The sequence below is a fragment of the Saimiri boliviensis genome, chromosome 17, assembly GCF_048565385.1.
Source record: "Saimiri boliviensis isolate mSaiBol1 chromosome 17, mSaiBol1.pri, whole genome shotgun sequence".
Taxonomy (NCBI): Eukaryota; Metazoa; Chordata; class Mammalia; order Primates; family Cebidae; genus Saimiri; species Saimiri boliviensis.
This window is the reverse complement of record NC_133465.1, coordinates 49,195,161-49,212,862: the sequence shown is the minus strand read 5'-3', so window position 1 is coordinate 49,212,862 and position 17,702 is coordinate 49,195,161. Positions and strand designations below refer to the sequence as shown.

The 17,702-nt window shown below is 50.1% G+C and overlaps 1 protein-coding gene across 8 annotated transcripts in view; it reads left to right on the top strand.

Annotated features, from left to right (window-relative positions):
* MPP2 (MAGUK p55 scaffold protein 2) overlaps positions 1–17,702 on the top strand; it is a 47,726-nt gene that overhangs the window by 24,145 nt on the left and 5,879 nt on the right. For 6 of the 8 annotated variants that reach the window (XM_039476919.2, XM_010331506.3, XM_010331502.3 and 3 more), the window contains 6 exons: positions 5,152–5,270; positions 15,563–15,715; positions 15,867–16,016; positions 16,386–16,613; positions 17,324–17,455; positions 17,563–17,668. In XM_039476919.2, the coding sequence (XP_039332853.1) occupies positions 5,152–5,270; positions 15,563–15,715; positions 15,867–16,016; positions 16,386–16,613; positions 17,324–17,455; positions 17,563–17,668 (888 nt within the window). Of the gene's footprint in view, positions 1–1,499; positions 3,303–5,151; positions 5,271–14,704; positions 15,254–15,562; positions 15,716–15,866; positions 16,017–16,385; positions 16,614–17,323; positions 17,456–17,562; positions 17,669–17,702 lie in introns of those variants that run through there. The other 2 variants (XM_074389114.1, XM_010331507.3) reach the window with 2 other exon arrangements.

The window sequence follows — 17,702 nt, the reverse complement described above, 5'->3', positions numbered from 1 at the left end:
CGCGCCATTGCACTCCAGCCTGGGTAACAAGAGCGAAAAAAGAATAGTCCTAATTATTATGCTACCATTGCTGCTGCTGACACCGAGTTGTTTTTGAGACAGGGCCTGGCTCTTTAGCTCAGGCTGGAGTGCAGTGGCGCAAGCTTGGCTCACTGCAACCTCTGCCTGCTGGCCTCGAGCCATTCTCCCATTTCAGCCTCCCAAGTTGCTGGGACTGCAGGTGTGTACCATCATACCCAGCTAATTTTTGTACTTTTTGTAAAGACAAAAATGTTGTCTAGGCTGGTCTCAAACTCCTGAACTCAAGCCGTCCACCTGCCTTGACCTCCCAAAGTACTGGGATTACAGGTGTGAGCCACTGTGCCTGGCCTGAGTTATTTTGGCATTAACCCTGTGTCACCTCCCTTTGAGGACCTGAGATTTCCCTAAGATGAGATGATGGAACAAGGTCAGTGTTCTGAACTTTTTTTTTTTTTTTTTTTAGATGAAGTCTTACTCCTGTCACCCAGGCTGGAGTGCAGTGGCTCAATCTCCGCTCACTGCAACCTCCGCCTCCTAGGTTCAAGCAATTCTCCTGCCACAGCCTCCTGAGTAGTTGGGATTATAGATGCCTGCCATCATGCCTGGATAATTTTTGTATTTTTGTAGAGATGGGTTTTGCCATGTTGGCCAGGCTGTCATGAACTCCTGACCTCAGGTGATCCACCTAACTTGGCCTCCCAAAGGGCTGGGATGACAGGCGTCAGCCACCATGCCCGGCCTTTTCTTTACTTTTATTGGTCCTGAGCCACTGAGAATCTGTTGACAGCAGTCAGCCCTCATCATAGACATATGCGTCCATTCACAAAAGCTGCATTCCACTCCAGGGGCTCATGGACTCTGGTAGTGTACGCAGGACCCCACAAGGTTAAGTTCTCTGTGCTAGAGGTCCTCTGAGGCCTGGGCAGCTGGAAATTGCTTTGGTTTTTCTCAGAGTTGTCTGAACTTCCCCCTGCCTGGATGCCCCTCTCCCATGCAGCTCCTTCCCTTGCTCTAGGCCCTGCTAATGCCTCTGCAAGAGGTTTCAGAGCTGCCACTTTGGTTAGAATGACTCCCCTGTCCCTCTACTCTGAGACAGTGAAGTGAGTGAGCCGGAGCCTAAACTGCTGCACTTGTCCAGGAAAGGCCTCTTCTCCTTGCAGTGGAGGGATGGTACCAATGTCCCCAGCTTCTGCAGTGTTGGAGGGCTCAGTCCTCCATCTCCTGTCCAGCCTGCTGGGCCCCCTGGGATCTCCCCCTCTTTCAGCCTGCCTCACCCCACTGTAAGCTGCTTAGGAGTTAATTAAACCCACCCCTGAGCCTGTGCTTAATGGCCTCTCCATCCGGGGCTGCCCAGTAAACCCATTAATAGTGCCTGGCTGGGTTGTAGAGGGAGGAGCAGGCCCAGCAATTTGGCTTCCTTGTTGCAGGCCACTCAGTGGAGGTTTAGGGGTTGTGGGGGAGAATCGGGGACAGGGAGTGGAGCCTTGGGGTGTGGCGGTGGGGTCTGTTTCCTCAAAGGACTCCTGGGGCTCCTCCTCCCCTTCATGCTGTTCTGCTTCTGGCATCTCATAATCAAAGGAAGAAGTACAACATGTTTCTCTTCCTTTGGGCAGCCTATGTCCTATCCTGAGCTATAGTAGCTCCCAGCCTCAAAAATCTAACGGTGGGTTCTGCCCCTTATTATCTGGTAGTCATTATATTTCTCACAGGACAGAAAGACAGCTGTGTCCTTGTCTCTGAGTTCGGACTTCCCTTCCCTCCTCCTTCCCCGGGAGTCCCCTGCCTTGGACTCTGCAAAGGGCAAGGCCCTTTTTCTGCCCTTCCTCATGGGTCAATATGGCTGTTTGAAGGGCGGGAAAGGGTATGGGTGTATTCCTCTTGCAGGGAGACCCCATATCTACTTTGGGTAAAGTCAGGGGCCCTTTTCCTGAGGGTTGCGAGATGAATGGGCAATGGCACTGGGCTGAGAGCTTAGAGATCCTGTCCCAGGCATCTCCTGACCTGCAGCCTTGCTCCCTCTTCCCCTGTCAACAGACTCCCTTTCTTCTTTGGATCAAGGTTGGGTTATGGGGCTGCTTTCAGATGGAGCTGTCCCTTTAAATCTCTCCTCCATCCCTGGGTTACTGTCCTGGTGTATAATCCTGCTGCCATGGCAACCAGGGGTGCAATGCAAACTGGTGCCACTCCTCAGGGAATGGCTGAGTGGAGGCTGCAGTACCCTGGTGGTGGCCTCACGGGCACAAGATCTCAGAGGAATGGGGGCACCTGGCTGGAGCTGTGCTTCCCTTCTGCCCACACATTTTCCTGTGTGCAAATGTGCCCTCACATTTCCTTTCTGGGGAACTGAGTTCCAAGATGCCTGACTTGCTTCCTGGGCATCACCCCCTTTGTCAAGGGGAAAAGCTCATGGGAGATTGGGGAGGGGGAAAAGCTGCTGTGAGGCGAGGGGTCAGCAAGGCTGGGGCACTGCCCCTACCCACAGCGATGCCACCTCCCCCACGTACCCTGCCTTCCAGTGGCTGACCTTGGGCGAGTGCAGGGAGGCATTTGGGGCTTGAGGTATTTGCCTGGCACACCAGTGAGGCTGCCTCCCGGTGGAAGGCTGAGTCTTTCTTGGGGACTTCTTCGACTGAGCGATCTCTGTAGAGGAAACAGGGCCTGGGGAGGGGACAGAGCAGAGGTCAGAGGGCATGGGGAGGAGGTGGCATGCCCTCTGATACTCCGGGGTGTATTAGAGAAGGGACTTCCAGAAAAGAGGGGGCAGGAACAAGATAGGTCAAGACTTTTATTCCTCGGGTTTCTGAAGCTAGCTGTGAGGGGAGGGTCTCGGGATGCCGCGCCAGTCTTGAAGGGGCAGCATGCCATGCCTACCCCCCCTCCCCCAAACCTCCTGTTAGCCACCTCCTCCTCATCGTCACCGACACTGATACGCTGGGGATCGGGCCATCGTTGGGACTAGGGCTTCCTCCCACCACCCTTCTCCCACCGGTGTTACCGCCTGCTCTGCACCCTGCTGCGCCAGCCGGGGCTTCAGCCAATCAGCAAGGTGGTCACGGCTGCTGAGCCTTGCCATTGGCTGGTTCCTCAGAGGGCTCTCCCGCCGAGTCCCGCCTTCTCCAGCGCGGCCAGCCTCTGGCTGGGGAGGCAGCAGAAGGCGGCGTGGAGGCCACTCCGGGAGTCCCTGGGGCTGGGGGCCGCTATGGCAGGCAGCCCAGGCAGCGGGGCCTCCTTGGAGGGCATATCCCTGGGCTCTTCTGAGGAAGCGGAGCTCCAGAGGGAAGGTAGGGAAGGGAGCGCCGGATGGGGGCGGGGCAGCTGGCCCCTTAGCCTACCCTCCTCCAGCAGAGTCGGGGCATCTGGGGAGGGTGGCCTGGGAGCCATCATCTGAGGGCACCTTCTGGAGAGCTGTCCTGGGCAGAGGGCACCGACTTCCTTGGCTCAGTCCTCCCCTGGATGATTGACGAGGGAATCCGGCATACCCTGGCAGGGAGGGAAGGGTCCCTACCCTGGCCTCTTTCAGAGCCCACTGAGGGCCTTGCAGGCCTCTGACCCATGCCAAGCCCTGGCCTGGGCAAGAGGGGTGGGTCTGGAGGGCAAGCTTGGACTTTTTTTTTTTTCTAGAGAAGGCAGGGAACAGTAGGAAGAAGGAGATGGGAGTCCAGGAGTCCCTGAACCATCTCTGCTGCCAGCTCCAGTGCCCCCTCCTCCCCACTCCTGTTCTTCCTGGAGGAAGGGAACACTGACAATAGCGTTGAGAGGTGGCAGGGGGTGCGTCTTCCCCCATCCTCCATGGCTTGGGTGCTGTTACGCAGATGTAGGCATGGGTGGCAGGGTGGCAGAGTAATGATACCCCTTGCCCATCTCTGCCCCCAGCTGGGCACATTCTGCTTCTCGATTCCTTTCCCGGGGACTTGCCACAGCCTGGAACTCCCACTTCTGCCAGTGAGTGAAGGCAGCCCCCACCTCAGATCTCGGGGCCGTTGTTGAGGCCTAGCTACAGGTGTTACCATGTCATTGGTTCTGTCCCATACTGGGCTGAGAGTTTGCTTATCCCAGTGACGGCTTGGTGTGACCTCGGCCTTTGGGTGCCCACAGCCGTTCCAGGACCCCAGTGCCTGTTTCCCTAGCTCCTACCAGTGTTCCGGGCCTCAGTTTTGGCTTCCTGTCATCATGTTAATTTCTCAGTGATTATAGATCGTTGTCACTCAGCTGAAGGGCCTGTAGGCATCATCTAGCCCAACCCATCCATTTTACAGGCGGGAAAGACTGAGGCCAGTGAGGGACAAGGACTTGGGCAGTGTCACAGGGAATTGGTGGTGCTTACACTGGATGCTGTGCAGGCCCAGCCTCCGGTGAGGCTGCCTGCTTGACTCTGAGCCTGTACTCAGGGACTTGCTCCAAGTACTGTCTGTCTCATCCTTGAGCCTGCCAGGTGCAGGTGGCTGAGTCCTGGGCTTTAGCCCATCTAGAGGTTGGGTTAGGAGCTTGTGGTTTTCTTTCTTTCTGTTTTTTTTTTTTTTTTTTTTTTTTTTTTTTTTTGAGGCAGTCTTGCTCTGTGGCCCAGGCTGGAGTGCAGTAGCATGATCTCAGCTCACTGCAATCTCTACCTCACAGGTTCAAGCAATTCTCCTGCCTCAGCCTCCTGAGAAGCTAGGATTACAGACCTACAGCATCATAATTAGCTAATTTTTGTACTTTTAGTAGAGACAGGGTTTTGCCATGTTGCCCAGGCTGGTCTTGAACTCCTGGCTGTGAGAGGAGGGTCTTGATCCGCCCAGCAGTTTGTTGTTTTCTGAAGCAGGGCAGGACCTAGAACCTGACACCACTTCCCTTTCTCCCCTCCCTCCACCTCACAGTCCCTTCCAGCTGCCTGGAGCCTCCCAGCTACCCAGACTGGCAATACCTAGGGTAGAGAGAACAGGCCAAGGAAACTGTTCCCTTCCCCCAGGACCCCTGTCCCAGGCATTCAAGGTCTTGGGGTGCCTGTGCTGGGAAGGGAGGGAAGTGTTGCTGGGGAGGGGCTGTCTTCTGTGGGACATAGGGGTGGGGGAGTGGCAGGTATTGTGGTGTGTTTTGGTATTCTGTGCCCAGCTGGTACCTGTGTGTCTCACTGCCCATACCTTCCCCCAGCCATGCAGCAAGTTCTGGACAACTTGGGATCCCTCCCCAATGCCACGGGGGCTGCAGAGCTGGACCTGATCTTCCTTCGAGGCATTATGGAAAGTCCCATAGTAAGATCCCTGGCCAAGGTACAGTGCTCCAGGGAGGTGGGCACAAGGGCACTGTGCCTGGGGAGGCACAGTAGTGGGTGGGGTGTTAGCTACAGAGGGCCCTGGGAATGGGGCATGTGGCAAAGAGGCCCCCCTGAAGGGGGTTGTGGGAGAAAATCATGCCCAGGTGAGAACCTGAGTGGCTGCCGTAGAGAGCTGCCCCCCGCACCTGTCTGGGGAGTGCATGAGCTGATGTTTGGGGACTGCCAGCTTGCAGAGTGTGTGATCGGTGGGGGCCAGCATGCACATGTTGGGGACTCTCTAGAATTCATCTTGCTTGTCCTACCTTTAAGCATTTTGTGTAGATGTCGTTCTAGGGTCGCTTGCCAGGAACCAGTTTTGTGGATGACCATTTTTCCAAGGATCAGGGTGAGGAGGAGTGGTTTTGGGATGCAGCTGTTCCACTCAGATCGTCAGGCATTCGTTAGACTCTCATAAGGAGCACACTGCCTAGATCCCCCAGCATGCTTGGTTCTCAGTAGAGTTCACAATCCTGTGAGAATCTAATGCTGCTGCTGATCTGACAGGAGGTGGAGCTTAGGCAGTAATGCTCGCTCACCTCCTGCTGTTTGCCTGGTTCCTGACAGGCCAGGGATCAGTACGGGTTCATGGCCCAGGGGTTGAGAACCCCTGTTCTAATATATGAATAGGGCTGTTTGTTTTTTGGTTCCCCTCCTAAGAGATTTGTATGTTACTACTGCTATTGCTCTTAAAAACAGTGCTGCAGCGAATATCCTCATATCCATCTGCTCCTGCACGTATGTGAGGGTTTCTCTAGAATGGACACTTGGTAATGAAATTGATGAATATGTGCAGTCTTGAAACTCAACATCTGCAACTTTCCAAAGTTGATTTTAGAGTTGGGTTTAGGAGACCACATCACCTCTGGGTACGTTAGCTGTTGTCTCCGCAATGAGACAGTGAGACTCTGCTTTGGGATGGCAGAGTCTCAGAGTGAGACGGCCCTCTCGCCAATGCCCCTCAAAGCAGAATCCCCCTTGATAGCATTCCTCTCTGGTCCAGTCCACCTGACAGTCCACTCGTCAGCTCTCTTAAGGATGGGTCTGCTGGCTGGCTCTGTCATTCACTCATTCGTTCATCCATCTATCCATCCATCCATCTATTCAACAAATACCCATTTCACACTCATCACATACCAGGTACAGTGCTAGGATTATGGCAGTGGACTGCCAGATAGTTTGTTTTCCTGATGAAGCCCAAGTCTGTCTTCCTTTCACTGGGCCCCACCATGCCCCAGTCCTGGGACCTCAGAGTAAAGCCTAATTGAGAATGAATCAATGTGCTGTGTCACATTGTAAGTAAACTCCCTTCTCTAGAAACGTTTTTGGTGAGAAGCTGGTCAGGATTTTCCCAAGAAATTCCTGGTATGGTTCCAGATTCATAGAGCACAGTAGAAGAGAGTATGGACGTTTCTTCCCCTCTGTGACCCCCAATATGAGGCTAATGGGCTCAGGCAATCCAGTGACTTCTCTCTCTCTCTGGTTATGAAACAAACAGGAAGTGAATCTCCTTGAAGGAGCCTACCTGAGCTCATTGAAACAAACAAAAAAACCCCCATACATTTCTTCCTTGTCCCTGTATGGGCGATTCTTTGCAATGTAAATTTGCCACTCACTAAAGATAGCATCTCAGAGCTTCCTGCATTGGACAATGGGACCTGCTTCCTTCTCACCGATTTTAATGATTATGTGTACACAGACAAATTTCTAACCTAATAGACAAAGCACTTTAATCAAATCCAGCTGCAAAGACTTGGCAAAGTGGCCCCCAAACCCACAGGAATGGAATCAGATTGAAGCGGCATGTAGTAGCTGTTGGCCTCCATCCCTTACCCCATGGAACTGGGTTTGACTCTCTCTGGGGATGTGGCAGGCAGTGTGGGAGGGGCCAGGCTTGGCAGACCTGGGACCTGGGAGGGGCAGGGCCAAAAGGGACAAAACCAGAGGGTTAAAGGCCCTAAGGAAATTCAAGTCTAGCAGAGAGATTATAAATCCAGGCGGTTGGCTGCAGACAGCAGGTGGCGGCCCTGGCAGGTGGCTGGCATCTGGGAGGGGTGACATAGGTTCAGCAGCAGGTGTTCCAGCCACAGGCAAGGCCAAGGTAGGACTCCAAGTCAGGGGACATTCAGAAATTCAGAAAAATTATTACTAATGGGGACATCTGCCAGCTGAGAGGCATGTGAAGGCAGCGTGTGAACTAATTCACATGAAATGAAGAAAGAACACAGGGTTTGGAATCAGAAGATTCCACTTACTGGCTTTGTGAGTTTTGTGTATCTGTCAACCTCTCTGAGCTTCAGTTACTTTTTTTTTAATTTAAAAAATTTTCTTTATGTGGTACACTATGGAGGATTTAAAAAAATAATAATATTTATATATTTTAAAAGAAAGATGAGGTCTCACTATGTTGCCCAGGCTGGACTCCTGAGCTCAAGTGATCTTCCTACCTTGGCTTCCTGAAGTGCTAGGATTACAGGCGTGAGCCACCATCCCCAACCCAGTTATTTCTTTTGAGAAGTGGGGAGAATGATATCTATCCCTCAGAGTCCTGGTGGGGCTAGGTGGAGGTTATGGAAGTGGACGTGCTTTTTGACTCAGAAAGAGTTGTTATAATCTTAGCTTCAGACTGGAGTTCACAGGGAGGACTCTCATTCTCTGGGGAGGCTGGGGTGGAAGAGCTGGGAAAGCAAGACAGGGCCCTAGAAGAATAAAGGTCAAGGGAGGTAACTAAGATAGGGGCTCTGACAAGGGGACATGACAAACGGAGGGTGTAGTGCTGAGGAGGCCAGTGCATCAGTTAGCTTTTGCTGTGTAACAAACTATCCTGCTGTGTAGTGGCTTAAAACAACTGTGATTTAATTTCCCCGATTTTGTGGGTTGGTTGGGTGGTTCTTCTGGCCTGGACTTGCTTAGCTGGCGCTGGGTGGTCCAGGATGGCCTCACTCACATAGCCAGTGTCTTAGCTGGGAAAACTGCAATGTCTGGGATGACTTCGACCCCTTTCTATGTGGTCTCTCCTCCTCAGCCGCCTTCACATGGTGGTCTCACCAGCAAGGAAGGTCAAGATCCCAGTCACAAGCACTTTCTAAGCCTCTGCTCACATTTGCTAATGGCCCATTGTCTAAAGCAAGTCACTTCTGTCAAACTCGGATGAAAGAGTTCCTTTACTTTCTGACACACTACTCTCTGGAACATCTTTCGGCTTTTAATTTTACTATTTAATTATGAACCAGGGCTTCAGATGGGAATTCCCTGTCTTTTGTGATGATCAGAGGGGTTGAAGTGGAGGTCGGAAGGAAAACTTTTCAATGAAATAACTGGGTGGTGTTTGTATTTGCAGTCTGCTATGGCTCTGGATTGGGGGCAGGCAGCAGGATGCAGGCTGGCTCCGCCACGAGCCTAGCTGTGTCTCCCACCAAGCTTCTGATGAGCTTTAGCCCTGCTTTCCTGAGGATGATTTTCAGAGCAGAATGAAATGAATGGCTACCACAGAAATTAAAATCACTCTTCAAGTTCTGGGCCATGTGTCACTTAACATAAAAAAGGTTAAGTCTTAGCAAAATAGTGAATAAAAAAAAATTAAGTGAAATAATTGTTCACTTAATATTAAGTGAAAAAAGTCTGGCCCTAGGGATGGATAAAATCGTGATTCCCTTTTTTTAATGTCATAGAAAATGCATTTGGACAGATATGATTCCCTTTTTATAAAGGGAAAAATAACTGTATTCATTTCAGAAGTATGTGGAATATATACAGACACATTAAAACTCTTTAACAGGGAAGCCAGGCAATGACAAGCACCCTAAATCAAGATGGTGCTTTCTGCAGGCAGGAGGGTAAGTGGGGCACGTGCTTAGGTGTTGGATATTGTCAAGAGCTTTGTTTTTTAGTTTGGATGCTGGGTTCTCTTAGATCCTCATTATATAATTTTAAAAAATCTAATTTAGGCTGGGTGTGGTGGCTCACGCCTATGATCCCAGCCCTTTGGGAGGCCAAGGCAGGTGGATCTCCTGAGCTCAGGAGTTTGTGACCATCCTGGGCAACATGGTGAAACCCTGTCTCTACTAAAATACAAAAAATTGGTTGGGCGTGATGGCGCGTGCCTGTAGTCCCAGCTACTTGTGAGGCTGAGACATGAAAATTGCCTGAGCCTGGGAGGCGGGTTTCAGTGAGCCGAGATTGTGCCATTGCACTCCAGCTTGGGCTACAGAGTGAGACTCCATTTCAAAAAAAAAAAAAAAAAAAAAACTATTTTAATACTAACTAACACAGGCCATGCACAAACCAATGTTGAGAACATTTTATGAACCAAGGATTGTGATTCATCCAATTCTGAAAGTCCGAAAAAGTGTGTGGCAAATTGTGCTAGATGCTGAGTGTTCTTGGTGCTGGTCAACCAACTGTTTAGTTCAGCCCACTGAGGTGATGGTTTTGTATTTGAACGATTAAATGTTTCAAGTTTTCTCTGGGCTGTGAGGTTGAGCTTGGAGAGCTGTGTTTTCATATCTGTGGGTATAAAACGTCCAGGGTGGCCACAGGAGGAGGAATGGATTAGCCCCTGGTGGGAATGTCACTGAGTCAAAGATGGGAGGTAAGCAGCTTAGGAGGCACCCTGGCTTCCCCCTGATCAAACACTTGTCCTCCATCCATGGAGCAGATGGTGCTAAAGTCAAAATGAGCGACCCCTCTAATGCTCACATCAGGACACCTGGGCCAGAGCTGGTTCCTGTTAACCCAAAAGAGCCATGCAGGGGTTGCCATGGTGAGATTGTTGCTGTCTGAGTGCCTTTGTTTATTCTTGAAACTCAGTTGTTGGGGCTTCGATTCCCAGCATTGTCCGGCACAGGGGTAATAGAGCCAGGACGCCTCCCTCACTCTGGGGCTCCGTGGGCTGGGCTGAGCTAAATGACTGAACATCACACAGGGCTCTGTGGAAGACCAACCCTCTGGGTCTTGTTCCTGTCCCTAGTGCTGTTCCTTTGCCCCATTAGTTGTCTGTTTCCCCAGTAGGCTGTGGGTGTCAGTCTAAAATGCTGCCCACCTGGCAGAGGATGCTTTAGGAGGCGGTGGGGCCATGTGGGGTGCTGTTCCCTGGCCTGTTTGGGAAAAGAAAAGGCAGAAAGTATCTAACCTTGATTGAGCACCTGCTATGTGCCAGGCATTGTGTCCATCTCACCAATTCCTCACAGCAGTCCTATGAGGTGTTACTCAAATTTTACTATCTCATGGCTAAACAAGCTTTCTATTATGAAAAAATTTAAAAATATATTCCAAACCTCCATCACCCAGCACCCCACTTCAGCATTTAACAAGTCTTGTTATCTTGTTTCCTCCATACCTTCACCCCCTTCCCTCTCTCCTTCATTGTTTGGAATAGATCTCAGCCATAATAGATTGTATCTGTGTTTGATTATGTCTATCAACCGAAAAGGATTCTTTAAAAAAAGTTACACTACTATTCTCACATCTCCTAAAAAAAAAAAACAAACAATAGTTATCTTGTGAATTTTTTTAATTAAAAAAATTTTTTTTAATGGAGATGGGGTGCTGTTAAAAGAAAGTCAGAGGGGGGAAAAACAAAGAAAAAAAGGAAGAAAAAAAAATAAAAATGGAGATGGGGTTTTGCTGTCTCGAACTCCTGGGCTTGAGTGATCTTCCTGCCTTGGCCTCCGAAAGTGCTGGGATTACAGATGTGAGCCATTGTGCCCAGTCGTGAGTTTTTAATAAATGATATTGGGATGTCTGGATAGTCATACTGAAAGATATCAAAGTGGATCCAGACCTCACATTATATATCAGAATAAACTCCAAGTGGATCAGAGATCTCTTTGTGAAAATATAAATCATACATGTCCTAGAGGAAAACAAGGCTCTGTATATGGGAATAGCCCTCCCTTTAAAAAAAAAAAAAAACACCTAGCCTTCAAAATTCAGATGTGCGAAAGATTAATAAATTCACTCACATTAAATTTTTTTTTTTTTTGGAGCCAGGGTCTTGCTCTGTCACTCAGGCTGGAGTGCAATGGTGCAAACAGTGCTCATTGCAGCCTCAGCCTCCTGGGTTCAAGTGATCCTTCCACCTCAGCCCCGCCAAGTAAGAGTAGCAGGGATCTCAAGTGCATACCACCATGCTCTGGTAATTTAAAAAATATTTTGTAGCAACAGGGGCTTGCTGTGTTGCCCAGGCTGGTCTTAAATTCCTGGGCTCAAGTAGTCTTCCTTCCTTGACCTCCCAAAGTGCTGGGATTACAGGTGTGAGCCACTGCACCTGACCTAAATTTTTTTTGCATGCAAAAACACTGGAAGCAGAGTGAAAAGACAAGTGGCAAACTGGGGGAGATGATTTGCCAAGAGATATCACAAAGGGCTAATTTTCCCAATAGAAAACACTTTTAAAAATGGGGAAAATAATAAAACCCAAGACCTGACGGAAAAACTGGGGAAGACATGAGTAGACAGTTCACAGAAAAAGATATACACATGGCCCTTAGACATGTGAAGAGATGCTCGACTTCATTCATAGTAAGCAAAATGCAAAGCAAGCCCCACTGAGAGATCATTTCTCCTCCATGTGATGGGCAGACATGCAAATATTTGATCAACACTCTGGTGGTGAGCTTCAAGAAAATCCCTCATACAGTGCTAGCAGGATGGCAAATTGGCCCCAGTCCCAGAGAGGGGAATTTGTCAATATCTAAGAAAATTATGTATGCATTTACTGCTTGACCCAGCAAGACTTCTAGGAATTTACGTGGAAGATCTCCACAGATATAGAATACTATGCCAGAGTCGTTTACTGCAACATTATTTGCAATAGCAAAGTATTAGAAACAAACTAAATACCCATGGAGACTGGTTGAATAAATTACAGGAATCCAGTCATGCAGTAGAGTCAAATGCAGTATTTAAGATAATAGGACAGGCTCGGTGGCTCATGCCTGTAATCCCAACCCAGGAGGCAGAGGTTACAGTGAGCGGAGATTGTGCCACTGCACTCCATCCTTGGCGACAGAGCAAGACTCTGTCTTAAACAAACAACAACAATAATAATAATAGAGGAAGATCTCCATGCAGTTTCATGGGCTGATTTCCATGGCTATTTTTCAGTAAAAAGCCAGAAAACAAACCAGTTAAACAAAAGCCCCAGGGTATCAAAGAATGTGTACAATTTTATGTAAGAAAGAAAGCTTTTATTTATTAAAAGCTTTTATTTATTTATTTTATTAAAATAAAGGCAATTTATTTTATTTTTTTGAGACAGAGTCTTGGTCTGTTGCCCAGGCTGGAGTGGAGTGGTACGATCTCAGTTCCCTGCAACCTCTGCCTCCTGGGTCAAAGCAATTCTCATGCCTCAGCCTCCTGAGTAGCTGGGATTACAGGTGTGCACCACCACACCCAGCTAATTTTGTATTTTTAATAGAGATGGAGTTTCACCATGTTGGTCAGGCTGGTCTTGAACTCTTGACCTCAGGTGATCCACCTGCCTTGGCCTCCCAAAGTGTTGGGATTACAGATGTGAGCCACTGCACCTGACCTTTAGCAGTGATTTCTGAAATTTTGATGCACCCATCACCTGAGCAGCATACACTATACTGTGTAGTCTTTCATCTCTTACACCCCTACGGCCCTTCCCTCCTGATTTTTACTTAATAGATTTGTGATAGGTAGTAGCGGTTGTACAGCAATTCTGAAACTGCTTTGAATATTGAAGGACAGAACAAGTAAGTAAATATATTGATGTTATTGGGAACTAAGTTCACACTGAAGGAGAAGGGAGACACAAATATGGAATGGGAGAAGAGGAGAAAAATCCTGTAGAGTTTGATTTTATTTGGAGCCATCACTATCTACTAATGTTACAAAAGAAATGATGCCCCAGAAACAATGGGTGCTGAGTGCCTACATCTTGATTTCTAAATACTGTTCCCTGCCAAAAGGAGTCAGGGTTCCTTTGAGAAATTGCTGATTTCAGACCTGGGGTAGGGAAAGTATCAGACGAGCCTGTGCGGGAAGGGAAGAAGATGGGAACATGTGAACAGGACAGAGGTGTGAAAGGGGCCCCCACTGGACACATTGGGGATCAACGGGGTTAATGAAGATAGCGATCGTAATGGATTCAAACACACGGAATAAAAGTTCATAGTGATATGAGAGAAGAGAAAGAGGAGTGGGGTGGGAGGGAGAAAAGAAAAGCTCATTCTTTTTTTCTTTATGACAGTTTCGCTCTTGTTGCCCAAGCTGGAGTGCAATGGCACGATCTCGGCTGAGTGCAACCTCTGCCTCCCAGGTTCAAGCAATTCTTCTGCCTCAGCCTCCAGAGTAGCTGGGATTATAGGCGCTCACCACCACACCCAGCTAATTTTTTGTATTTTTAGTAGAGACGGGGTTTCACCATGTTATCCAGGCTGCTTCTTAAACTCCTGACCTCAGGTGTCTTGGTTTCCCTAAGTGCAGGGATTATGGGCATGAGCTTCCACGCTTGGCTGAAAAGCTCATTCTTATGGTAGAATGCCAGTGAATGTAGAGGGAATGATGGGAGTTATGTAGTCACTATTTTGCAACCTCCAGTAAAATAATTCATTTAGGCAAGGGTCATAAATTGATGCTAAATCCACTGGTGAAGGATTTTGGGGCAACAGAGTGGTCACATAGTCTCAAAATATGGGAAAGACAAAGACACAAGATCACCTACATAGGACTCTTGTCAAAAGGACTCACTCAAGTCTAATAATGAGGAAACAATCACATAAATCTAGTGGTGGAGCATCCTAAAAACTACTGGCCTGGAGTCTAAAAATGTCTAGGTTGGGTGCGGTGGCTCACGCCTGTAATCCCAGGCTTTGGGAGCCTGACGTGAGAGGATTGCTTGAAACCAAGAGTTTGAGACCAGCCTAGGCAATGTAGTGAGACCCTGTCCCTGTAAAATAAAAAGAGAAACAAAAAACAAATGTCCTGAAAGTCTAAAAGTTATTGGGATTTGTGCTAGATTAGAGGAGAATAAAGAGATGTGCCGACCAAATACAACATATGATCAATTAGATCCTGAAAAAATGGAATGATAAAGGATACTTTTGGGACAAGAGTGAACATTTGAATATGGACTGTCTTACTTAATATATTAACGTATCAATGTTAAATTTCTTGCTGGTGATAATGGTATTGTGGTTTATACAGCAGGATGGCTTTGTTCCTCTGAAATACATGCTGAAATACTTTGGGATAAAGCGGCTTGTGTTGTCTGCAGTGATCTTTCAAAGATTCAGAGGGGAAAAAAGGTCTTCATCTGTATTCCTGAAATGGAATTCCTGGAGGGTTGGGTGCGGTGGCTCACGCCTGTATTCCCAGCACTTTGGGAGGCCATGGCGGGTGGACCACCCGAGTTTGGGAGTTTGAGACCATCCTGACCAACATGGAGAAACCTTGTCTCTACTAAAAATACAAAATTAGCCGGGTATGGTGGCGCATGCCTGTAATCCCAGCTACTCGGGAGGCTGAGGCAGGAGAATCGCTTGAACCCAGGAAGTGGAGGTTGCGGTGAGCTAAGATCATGACATTGCACTCCAGCCTGCGCAAGAATGAAACGCCATCTCAAAAAAAAAGAAAAAAAAAAAAAAGAAATGGAATTCCTTTTTTCCTGACCCACTTAACGTAATACTCCTAACTGGGCTGGAACCTGGAGCCAGCAGAGCAACAGACAGGTACAGGGCCTGCTCCTGGTACCATTTGCTGATTTCTTGTCCCCTCATTCACTGGGATCACTGAGTTGAGGGCCTGGATACGCAAGTTCAAGTTCCAGTGACCCTGGGAATGTTATTCCACCTTCCTAACTTCCTCATCCTGGGCTTCAGGGTCTTCAAGTCGCCACCCAATCATGATGTCCGATGGAAGAAGCTGCACTTGAACTCCAATGCATATAGGGTCCTGGGAGCTGGGGACAATTTGGTAACTTTTAATGACCCTTTGTGGCAAGGGGATGGAAAGGAAAGTTTGTCCTTTTGTTTCTTCCTTCCCTAAACTAGGTTCTAGTCATTTAGGGGAAGAAAGGAGACAGCAAGGAATGCATACACATGTGTGGGTATGATTGTGTGTGTACACACGTGTGGGTATGATTGTGCATGAGTGAGTGAGGAGCTGAGGGTGGGGGCTGGGGGTGGCGTGAGAAAAATGCCTAGGACTGAGGGAGGACCCTGTTTGGTGTTCCAGGGCTCCTGGGGAAGCTCCTAGCCCCACCTGTTCTGCTTCCACCCCCAGGCCCACGAGAGACTAGAGGAGACGAAGCTGGAGGCCGTGAGAGACAACAACCTGGAGCTGGTGCAGGAGATCCTGCGAGACCTGGCCCAGCTCGCCGAGCAGAGCAGCACGGCCGCAGAGCTGGCCCGCATCCTCCAGGAGCCCCATTTCCAGGTTCCTGGCTGCTGGGGCTAGGGTGAGGGAGCAGGAGGCGGGTGGACTGGGGTGTGCTGCTGTTGGAGGGGCTGGCAGGAAGTTGGACCTGGGATGGGAAGAGACCTCTGGGCAATGCCCCGTTGGCCCTTCTCTTCCCACCACCCACCAGTCCCTCCTGGAGACGCATGACTCTGTGGCCTCAAAGACCTATGAGACACCACCCCCCAGCCCTGGCCTGGACCCAACATTCAGCAACCAGCCCGTACCTCCTGACGCCGTGCGCATGGTGGGCATCCGCAAGACAGCTGGAGAACATCTGGTGAGGACGCTGGGCAGGGCCAGAGGTGGGGCTGGTGAGGGTCACAATTGAGAATAACCAATGAGGGGCCAAGAAAAGTCAAGCAAGGGCTGAAGATAAAGATGGGGCCAGCTTTGTGTAGGAAAGGGCCCATGCAGATCGGGGAGACCATAGACACTGCATACGTACGTGTCCACGCCTCTGCAGTCTGCCCACTTGCCCCCGTTAGTGCCTGATATAAGTGAAGACTTTAGGCAGAAGGACGGAAGCGGACTTTGTGAGGGCGGAGGTGAGTGGATGGGGACAGGAATGGAGGAGCTATTAGGAGACTGTTTGAAGATTCTGACTTGGAACAATTGGGGCCTCATCTTACACTCCCCTGACCTGCAGGGTGTAACGTTCCGAGTGGAGGGCGGCGAGCTGGTGATTGCTCGCATTCTGCACGGGGGCATGGTGGCTCAGCAAGGGCTGCTGCACGTGGGTGACATCATCAAGGAGGTGAACGGGCAGCTGGTGGGCAGTGAGCCCCGAGCGCTGCAGGAGCTCCTGCGCAATGCCAGTGGTAGTGTCATCCTCAAGATCCTGCCCAGCTACCAGGAGCCCCATCTGCCCCGCCAGGTGAGCCCCTCCACCAGCCCCCCACCCAGCACAAGGCCCAAGGGATGACTGAGCCTCCTGCCTGTCAGGGTTGCAGGTCTCACTGAGGACCTCCTCTCCTACTGGTTTCCTCCAGGGGAGATAGGGGGCGGGACCTGCAGCCAGGGGGCAGCTGACCGCAGCCATGGACGGGCCTCTGCCTCTGCTGCCCCTGCATGTGCTTCCGCATTGGTTCGAATTATGCACACAGCCACAGCCTGGGGTACCAGAGTGTATGAGAGAGCACCTGCATCATGGTCAGCGTTCTTCACATGTTTGTGCGCATGTGCAGGGTGGGGTTGTCATATGTCCTGGACAGCTATCTCCTGGTTGGTGGATTCTGGGGGTCTGGCTGCTTTGTCTACCTCTCCTATTGGCTTTCTCACCCTCCCCAAGAACCCTTCTCCAAGGGGAGAGGGTGAGTGGAGGGAGGGATCCAGGATTAGGTGCCAGAGTCCTGTTCCCACTTGCTGTTCCCACTTCCTTGGTCCTGAGATCTGAATCCTGTGGTACTAGATGCAAAGGGAGGCTGGCACCAGGGAGGCATGTGGGGCAGGCCTGGAGGCATCACTCCTGCAGGGGTGGCTCCGTTGCCCCTTGCATCTTTGTGAAGGGAGGGGACATGGGGTAGACCTCCACCTGCAGCCTTCCACTGAACCTTCCCCTGACTTTTTGCCGATTCCCGGGCCCAGGTATTTGTGAAATGCCACTTTGACTATGACCCGGCCCGAGACAGCCTCATCCCCTGCAAGGAAGCAGGCCTGCGCTTCAGTGCTGGGGACTTGCTCCAGATCGTAAACCAGGACGATGCCAACTGGTGGCAGGTGAGCTGTGGGCCCCCCTGCATCTCTCCAGGTGTGGTGCATGGGAGGGTGAGGCTCAAGGAGAGGTCCTCTTGCTCAGGCCAATCTTGGTCTCATGTCTGTTTCAGGCATGTCATGTGGAAGGGGGTAGTGCCGGCCTCATCCCCAGCCAGCTGCTGGAGGAGAAGCGGAAAGCATTTGTCAAGAGGGACCTGGAGCTGACACCAAACTCAGGTAGGAGCCCCCCCTCCTCAACCCCACATCCCCA